Source organism: Panthera uncia (genome assembly GCF_023721935.1).
Source record: "Panthera uncia isolate 11264 chromosome A1 unlocalized genomic scaffold, Puncia_PCG_1.0 HiC_scaffold_17, whole genome shotgun sequence".
Lineage (NCBI taxonomy): Eukaryota > Metazoa > Chordata > Mammalia > Carnivora > Felidae > Panthera > Panthera uncia.
Window position 1 is genome coordinate 33367682 of NW_026057577.1, and position 9846 is coordinate 33377527.

The 9846-nt window shown below is 35.8% G+C and overlaps 2 protein-coding genes across 2 annotated transcripts in view; both read left to right on the top strand.

Moving 5' to 3' along the window:
* Positions 1–2637, top strand: part of LOC125935208 (protocadherin beta-2-like) — a 27184-nt gene extending 24547 nt beyond the window's left edge. The window contains exon 3 of the mRNA XM_049648874.1: positions 3–2637. Within this exon, the coding sequence (XP_049504831.1) occupies positions 3–164 (162 nt within the window). The 3' untranslated portion in view covers positions 165–2637. The remainder of the gene's footprint in view (positions 1–2) is intronic.
* Positions 2638–2655: 18 nt separating this feature from the next.
* The window catches only part of LOC125934901 (protocadherin beta-5-like), a 10536-nt gene continuing 3345 nt past the window's right edge, over positions 2656–9846 (top strand). The window contains 1 exon segment of the mRNA XM_049648527.1: positions 2656–9846. This exon segment is cut by the window's right edge and continues 10 nt beyond it. Coding sequence (XP_049504484.1) covers positions 8561–9846 — 1286 coding nt within the window. The 5' untranslated portion in view covers positions 2656–8560.

The window sequence follows — 9846 nt, forward strand, 5'->3', positions numbered from 1 at the left end:
GGACACTGTCGCAGAGCTACCAGTATGACGTGTGTCTGACGGGAGACCCTAGGACTGGTGAGTTCAAATTCCTGAAGCAGATATTTCCCAACCTCTTGGTTGAAGACACTGAGAGAGAAATAAAAGAAAACCCCAACTGCAGGAATAGCTTTGTATTCAGTTAAGGATTGTATTTGGTCAAGTCAGCCTCTCCTTAATTTTGGTCAACCTAACTCCCATTGCAACACCTTTCTTTTAAAAAAGTTTGTTGTCTAAATATGTGCACCTCTATTCCAAACCTATGGGTGTCCCTGATTGTGCCAAATTTTTCTCCTTTTATTAATATTCATTGGACTTGGCATTTTTAGTTAACTGATTAAGTATGTATATTCTCCATATTTGATCTTCTCTTGGTGATTAATCTTTCCATAACTATAAATTACTCAAGTAGCATAAGAAGAAATTTTATTTAAATCGACTTCTTAATGTCTTAAAGCTTTTATGTAATTATGCATTTCTCTATATTTGTGGTGTTTGTCTTTACCGTTAACTTTATCTGTAGAGTGTTTGAAATACCTAGGCTTTGTTCATTGCTCTCCAGGCTCCTCCCTGAATAACCATAAGCATATAACTTATTTGTATCTCTCAGATTGTACATAAACATGCACTTCCATTAAAATATTAATACACTAAAATTGTGACTTTCTGTTGTGCACACCATGTATGCTAGAATTTAAAAAATGTATTTGATCGATACTTACATGGCACACTGTATGTATTCCATAAATACTAATAATAAATTTTAAAAATTATTCTCATAAATAATTGAAGAGAAAAATCTTCTATAATTTGGTATCAGGTTCACTAAACAGAACTAAGTCACTACTTGGTAAAATCCTTTATAACTATTTCAGAACCTTAAGTACACCTTAGATCCTTTCAAAGGATGCAAAACAGGAAAGGCATCATTACTTCCTTGTCCTTCCTTTTCCTCTGTAAATAAAAGTTCAAGTATAATGTATATTTCTTTTGGTTTTCCTGCAGCTTCTCCTCACCTTTCAAAAGAAAGAATTTCTTCTGAGTTTCTCTTATCCTATTCAGGTTTGATTATTGGCTGGTACAAGATTTTCACTTTAAATTACTTTGCAGACATGAACATCCGTTATCAACCAAATAATTATTTACCTTTGATGTCCAAGTTATCTTCTCTTCAATGTAGCTTTGAGGTATTTTATTTCAATTTATCAGTTTTATGTTAAACTTTCATTGTAAGAAATAAGCATTATTTTGTCATTTTGGACAATAAGAACAGAAATAGAAATTAAATAAGAATGAACTTATCTTAAGTGTAATTGTTTTATGTTGTGTTCAGTAAGCCTAGTAAGCTGATCATGCGGTTTCCAACTAAATTTATATGGATATAAGTATAAGACCTCTTAGTTGAACTTTTGGTACAATGTGAGCAATTAAAGAGTCTGTTTTGTAGTCTAAATATTTTTAAATCTCATGGGTCATTCTACTGGAATTTAATTACTTGTACTTATTAACCTTGAATTACTTTTTTCTCTAAGGGTAAAGTGACATAAAAAGGGGAATTACTGGTTAAGTTATTCTTGAAACATAACTTTTAGCCTTCATCCAGTCTAAAAATTGAAATGAGAAAGCAATAAAAATGAGAACAAAATTAAGCACAAGTATATATGGACATAAATTTGGTAGTCAACTTTAACAACTACTGATTAGCTATTATATGAATAGCTTTATGTATGGTGACAAGAAATCTGACTGAACTGTTTATTAGCTATTATATGAATAGCTTTATGTATGATGACAAGAAATCTGACTGAAGCTTTCACCAGTGTATTTCACCATTATGAAAATCCAAGTTGACTTTCTCTTTCTCTCTCTCTCTCTCTCTCTCTCTCTCTCTCTCTTTTTGTTTATGTCAGGAAATTCCCAATTGTATAATTGCCCAAATGAGACTGGCTAAATAAACACCCAGAACCCACCTTTATGAATTTGTAGGTAAATTTGTGAATTACTTTGTATATTATTTTATGGATTTCTGTATGTATTCATAAAGCACAGATCATTCTTTACCATAAAGCATAGGTCATTCCTTACACCAGACTTTGAAAATCAGTCATTATAATTTAGTAGTAAATATGATCCAAATAACTTGCACAAATGCCTACATTATGAAAAATTGGCCAGTTCTATTGTTGCAAAACAAAAATAAAGAATGGAGGCCAAATATCTTGATAACATTGTTCATTTCAATTCTATGTTTCTCACATGTTTCTGTTATAAGTGCATCCTTTTCCCAGTGTTATTGATAAATAATTGAGAAATAATTTCATTATTAATAATATTAATAATTTTCATTGAGAAATAATTTACAGCACTGTAAATTTAAGGTGTACAGCATGATGCTTTGAATTACACATATTGTGAAATGATTACCACAATAGGTTCAACTAACTTCTATCTTATACATACATCTTTTACAGTTACTTTACTGTTTTTAGGCACAGCATATAGTCAGTTTAACATATGCTGTTTTGGGGGCAGAAATTTTACTGAAGTCATTGTATAGGACTTTACAACCACTTTAAGGACCCCTCTTCCTTTACTACCAAAGTTACAAAATACAGATTTTAAAAAGCCTGAGGTTAAAAGTTATACACTTATTTGGTGGAATTCTGCTTACAGGTAGACTGGATGTATTATCTAACAGCAGAAACAACCACAAAAACTCGTTAAAATTCAGAAATTATCTGTTGGAAGCAACAGACAGCAGGTGTTATAATAAGAACAGAAAGGGCTAAGATTTCTGAAAAGGAGAATCCTCTAGTTGTGAACCGACTTCTACAGTCGATTTGCCCTGAGGAAATTTGCTAAGTCTTAGAACAGACAAAAGACTCTTGCTAGGGGTAGAGCACATTCATTAGCCTTCCGCAGACTGGAAGATTCAAGCTCAAGGCCAGTTTTCCCCTCAGGATACTTGTCAAACTCAGGGACATTCCATTTAGTCTTTTAGAAGACTAAAAACCTAAGTAAAAAAAAAATCTCTGAATAGCAGAGTGCACTTTTGATAGTCTTGATGCGTAAAGATTAGGGTTTAGAAACTGCCATGGGAAGGGACTGTGGACAATACACTAAGTTCTGAACTGGTAATTCTGGAGGGTTAGGTGTTATTAGGACTACAAAGCAGCTTGACTAATTACAGTGCCTGTTTGGATTAAGGAAATTGGATTTCACATGATTCAAGTTAATGGGAAAAGGTGAACTCTTTTTGGAAAAAGATAATATCTGGATCCTGGACAGCTTTTTACATAAATATTGAGAATTCAATAAAAAAACTACTAGGAAGACATACAAAAAACTGGTTGACATGAAAAAAACCTAGAGAAAAAACAGACAATACAAACAGATACTAGAATTTACTGACAATGATGTTAAAATAAGTATGACTAATAGATTGTAAAGAATAGAGAAAATAGGGGCACCTGGGTGTCTCAGTCGGTTAAGTGTCCGACTTCAGCTCAGGTCATGATCTCACAGTCTGTGAGTTCGAGCCCCGCGTCAGGCTCAGTGCTGACAGCTCGGAGCCTGGAGCCTGCTTCAGCTTCTGAGTCTCTCTCTCTCTCTTCCCCTCCTCTGCTTATGCTGTGTCTCTCTCTGTCTCAAAAATAAATAAAAAAATTTTTTTAAATTTTTAAAAAAAGAATAGAGAAAACAAAAGAGAATTTCACCAGAGAATTGATATTTAAAATAGAAATTCATTACAGAACAGAAAAATATAATATCTGAAATTAAAAGCTATTAAGGTAGTTTATGACTTAGTAGATATAAAGGAATACAGGATTAATGAATGAAAGACAGACCAATATAAAATATCCAAAAAGCAGCATAGGAAAAAATATTGAAAAATACAGAAACATATATGGCCTTTTGTTGCAACGTGGATGGAACTGGAGTGTTATGCTAAGTGAAATAAGTCATACAGAGAAAGATACCATATGTTTTCACTCTTATGTGGATACTGAGAAACTTAACAGAAGACCATGGGGGAGTGGAAGGGGGAAAAATTACAGAGAGGGAAGGAGGCAAACCATAAGAGACTCTTAAAAACTGAGAATAAACTGAGGGTTGTTGGGGGATGGGCGGTAGGGGAAAGTGGATGATGGACAATGAGGAGAGCACCTGTTGGGGATGAGCACTGGGTTTTGTATGGAAACCAATTTGACAATAAATTTCATATAAAAAAGAAAGAAAGATACAGAAAAGAACATAATTGACAAGTGAGACATAATGAAAAACTCTAATATACATAGGATTGTAATCCTAAAAGGAGAAGAGATACTAGGAATGGAGAATAAGCAATGTTTGAAGAGATAATGACGAAGAATTTGTACAAATCCTTCATCACCCAAAATGCTCAGGGAAACCCAGTCAATAGAAATAAAATACAGGGGCACCTGGGTGGCTCAGTTTGTCAAGCCTCTGACTTTGGCTCAGGTCATGATCTTATGGTTCGGTTCATGAGTTCCAGCTCCGTGTTGGGCTCTGTGCTGACAGGTCAGAGCCTGGAGCCTGCTTCAGATTCTGTGTCTCCTCTCTCTGCCCCTCCCATGCTACCATGTCTGTCTGTCTGTCTGTCTGTCTCTCTCTCTCTCTCAAAAATAAACATTAAAAAACTTTAAAAAGAGAGAGAAATAAAATACAAAATACAACTAGGAAATATCATAGGAAAACTGCTGAAGACCAGCATCAAGGAGAAAATCTTAAAAGCAACCACATAAAAATGACACATTACTCTTAAAGGAGCAACAGTAAAATGGAGAGCTGGCTTTTCAACATAAATCATGAAACCAAAAGACAAAGAAATGAGGTCTTTAAGGTCGTGGGAAAAAGAAACCAGATTAGCACTCTTCTATCATCAGAAAATATCCTTCAAAAATAAAGTTTTCAAACAGATAAAAACCAAGAGAATTAATGATAGTCACATTTGCACCAAAACAAATGTTTTTAGTTGAATTCACTGGGTAGAGGGAGAACAGTCCTAAAGGAATCAGACTTGCAGGAAGAAACGAAGAGCAACAGGAAGAATAAATACAAATTAATATTGATTATACGAGGCAAAAACAGTTTCTTAAAAGATTTAAAATATATACAAGATTTAAATTCATGACAACAATAATGTAAAGGGGAAGATGATATAGATACAGTCGATGGGTTCTAAGGTTCTAAGAATGATCATGGAAGTAGTAAAATTAAAAAGTTTGTATCAGACTCTTGTAGATCAAAGATACATGCTTTAATCTGTAGGATAATTACTACAAAATTAACTAAAAAACTAACTGAAGGAAAATGAAAAATAACAAATATCTGAATAGTCTAAAAAGAACAAAACTTTAGGGACAAATAGAAAAAAATAGATGGTAAATATAAATAGAGAATTATCAAATATTACATCAATCGTGGTTAGATTAAATAATTAATTAAACAACCAAAAGTTTTCAGACTATGGGGCGCCTGGGTGACAGTTAGTTTGTTCAGCATCTGACTCCTGATTTCCACTCCAGTCATGATCTCAATGTTTATGAGTTTGAGCGACATGTCAGGCTCTGTGCTGACAGTGCAGAGCCTGCTTGGGATTCTCTCTCCCTTTCGCTGACCCTCCCCCGCTTGTGCTCTCTCTTTCTCTCTCTCTAAATAAACTTTAAAAAATGACATGATTGTACATATAAAAAGTCGTAAAGAATCACTTGATGATTAGGCTTAATAAATAAACTAGTTAGCAATTCCACTGGTTATAAGGTAGCATAAAATATAAATTGTATTTCTGATAGCAACAAAAATCCTAAAATTAAAAATCTTAAGTATAATTTACAATAGTTTAAAAAATATCAATTATCTAGAAACTAACAGAATATGTGTAAGACTTATATACTGAAAAACTATAAAATACTGAGAAAGTTAAAGATCTAAATAAATAGAGGATATATAATTTTCAATAGTTGGAAGACTCAATGTTGGGAATATGTCAATTATCCCCAGTCTATAGATGGAATAAAATTCTAAACAAAATTTCAGCAGATTTCTTTGTAAAAATTGACAGGCCAAATCTAGAGATTATATAGAAATGCAAAGGGACAAGAAGAACCAAAACAATCTTGAAGAAAAAGAATGAAAGTGGAGGACTTATTTATTAAGTAATTTCTATACCTGACATGGGGCCTGAACTCACAACCCTGAGATCAAGAGTCACAAGCGTTTCTGACAGACCCAGCCAGATGCCCCAATAATAATGACTATTATAAAGCTATAGTAATTAAGAAAATATGGTATTGCAGGATAAATTAAGGGAAAAATGGAAAGAAGAGTCTTGAATAGACCTATGGTCACCTGATTTATAACAAAAATGACACTTCAAAAACAAAGGGGAATGAAACTTCTCAAAGGATAGTGCAAAATCTGGATATTTTTATGAAAAATGATGTAACCCTAACTTCATATGAAAAAAATTCTGGAATACTATAGCTCTAAATGTGAAAGGTAAAGCAATTGATTTTTCAAAAACGCCATACAAGAATATTTCCATGACCTTGAGATGTGCAAAGGTTTCAAGAGAACACAAAAAAGTGTTTTTTTAATGTTTATTTATTTTGAGAGAGAGAGTGAGTGCAGGAGCGGGGTGGGGGGGTGCAGAGAGAGAAGAGAGAATTCCAAGCAGACTCCATGCCCAGCATGGAGCCAGACTAGGGGCTCATTCCAACAGACCATGAGATCATGACCTGAACCAAAAACAAGAGTGGGATACTTAACTGATTGAGCCACCCCAAGAACACAAAAAGTCTTAAAACCATAAATTAAAAAATATTGATAAATTAGACTAAAAATAAGAAGTTTTGTTCATCAAAGATAGCACAAGAGAACTAAAATGCAAGCCATAGAGTAGGAGAAGATATTTGCCATACTTACTTCTGAAAAAGTGCTTATACTCAGAATATAATAAGGAACTTCTAAAGATTGATAAGAAAAAAAGGCAAATGCCCTAAATAGGTAGATAGATTAATTAATCAAGGAGTTGCTAATTAAAGTTACAATATGCTATCACTACACACTCATCAGAGTGGTTAAAATTAAAAGACAATATCAAGTGTTGACAAGGACATGGAACAACTGAAACTGTCATTCTTTGCTGGTTTTCATGGAACCACATTTGTAAACTTTTGCAATATCTGTTAAAGCTAAATATATATTCATGTCTTATAACACAGAAGTCTAACTCGTAGGAATATATTCAACATAAATGCTCCTATAGACACTAAAAGACATGTTCAAGAATGTTCATAGCAGCACTATCCAAAATACCCTCAAACTGGAGCACCCAATCAATTGGAGAATAAACAAATAGTAGTACAGTCATACAATAGAATAATATAAAGCACTGAGAATAAAATTAATTAGGATAGTGTGTAACAGATGAATTTTACAAACATAATGTTGAGTAAAAGAAGCCAAACATAAAAGAGAAATACTCCATAAGTCCATTTGTATAAAAGTTAAAAAAAAAAGAGGGGTGCCTGGGTAGGTCAGTCGGTTAAGCGAACGACTTCGGCTAAGGTCAAGATCTCGCGTCCGTGAGTTCGAGCCCTGCGTCGGGCTCTGTGCTGACTGCTCAGAGTCTGGAGCCTGTTTCAGATTCTGTGTCTCCCTCTCTCTCTGACCCTCCCCCGCTCATGCTCTGTCTCTCTCTGTCTCAAAAATAAACGTTAAAAAAAAGTTAAAAAAAAGAAACGAATCTATGATAATAGAAGTCAGAAGCATGCTTACATTTAGCAGGGAGGGTGATGAGCACACAAAAACAGAAGGGGGCTTCAAGGGTTTTGGTAACAGTTTTAATTTAGGTTCTACTTATACAAGTGTGCTCACTTCATGAAAATGTATTGAGTTGTACACTTAGAATGTGTACCCTTTTCTGATATATATTTCAAAATAGTGACTTTTTAAAAATTGTAAACTTTTGTAAACATCAGTTATCACTTATTTCTTAAATATAATCAAACCCACAAGAGAAAGTTTCTTCTCAAAATGTATTTTATGAGGAACACTAATATATCATTTCAGTTTGTTCTGAAAAGTGTTCTTTTACTGAAAGCTAACCCAACAGATATTTCTTTAAAACTTCCACTACTTAAGAACTGGAGAAACGATCGGGCGCACTTCTGTGACTTAAAAGGACATTGGTATGACAACAGTTATAATTTGGAATGAAATGACAAATACTATATGCAATAGTAAATAAGGACGCCTGGTGGCGCTGCAGGCTAGGAGTATGAATGAAAAGCTCTGTGACTATGCCGGACGCCATTAAGCTGGGACTCAGAATAATGAATGCTTCCTGAAAGACGGAAGTATTTTAGGTAAGATCTAGGGGCAGATGTCTTCAGAGAGGACCTCATTCTAGGGCGAGTCAGTCAGAAAGATCTAATTCAAGGTTATTTAACCAAATCATCTGGGTCGACCGTATACAGAGGTGAAGAAACTGCACCACATGAATTTGGTCTGAACAATGGAGACAGCGCTAGCAAAAACGCCACAGAAAAGGCAAGTTCTCTTTCTTGCTATATTGATGCTTTTGTGGGAGGCTGGCTGTGACTCAATTAGGTATTCCATTCCAGAAGAAACAGAAAGTGGCTCCTTTGTGGCCAACCTGGCAAAGGACCTGGGGCTCAGGGTGGGGGAACTAGCTACTCGAGGCGCGCGAATCCATTACAAAGGAAACAAACAGCTCTTGGAACTGGATGTAGAAACCGGGAATTTGCTGCTATATGAAAAACTAGACCGGGAGGTGCTGTGCGGAGTGACAGATCCCTGTATACTGTACTTCCAGTTATTACTGGAAAACCCAGTGCAGTTTTTTCAGGCTGATCTGCAGCTCACAGATATAAATGACCATTCCCCAGAGTTCCTAGACAAGGAAATGCTCCTCAAAATCCCAGAAAGCGTTCAGCCTGGGACTGTATTTCCTTTGAAAATAGCTCAGGACTTTGACATAGGTAGCAACACTGTTCAGAACTACACAATCAGCCCTAACTCCCATTTTCATGTTGTCACTCATAATCGCGGAGATGGCAGAAAATACCCAGAGCTCATGCTGGACAAATCGCTGGACCGGGAGGAGCAGTCTGAACTCAGTTTAACCCTTACGGCGCTGGATGGTGGGGATCCACCTAGGTCCGGGACCACTGCAGTCCGTATTGAAGTCGTGGACATCAATGATAATGCCCCTGCGTTTTTACAGTCGCTCTATGAGGTACAGGTCCCGGAGAACAGCCCCCCAAACTCCTTAGTTGTCGTTGTCTCTGCCCAAGATTTAGATGCAGGAACATATGGGAATGTACGCTACACTCTATTCCAAGGCAATCAAGTTATTCAACCATTTGTAGTAGACGAAATAACAGGAGAAATTCATCTGAAAAAGGCATTGGATTTCGAGGCAACTCGATACTATAACGTGGAAATTGCAGGCACAGACGGTGGGGGCCTTTCAGGAAAATGCACTGTAGCTATAGAAGTTGTGGATGTGAATGACAACGCCCCCGAACTGACCATGTCAACGCTCACAAGCACAACCCCAGAAAACTCCCCAGAGACTGTAGTTGCTGTTTTCAGTGTTTCTGATCCAGACTCCGGGGACAACGGTAGGATGGTTTGCTCCATCCAGAACGATCTTCCCTTTCTCTTGAAACCCACATTCAAGAACTTTTACACCCTAGTTACAGAAAAGCCACTGGACAGAGAAAGCCAAGCCGAGTACAACATCACCATCACCGTCACCGACTTGGGGACCCCCAG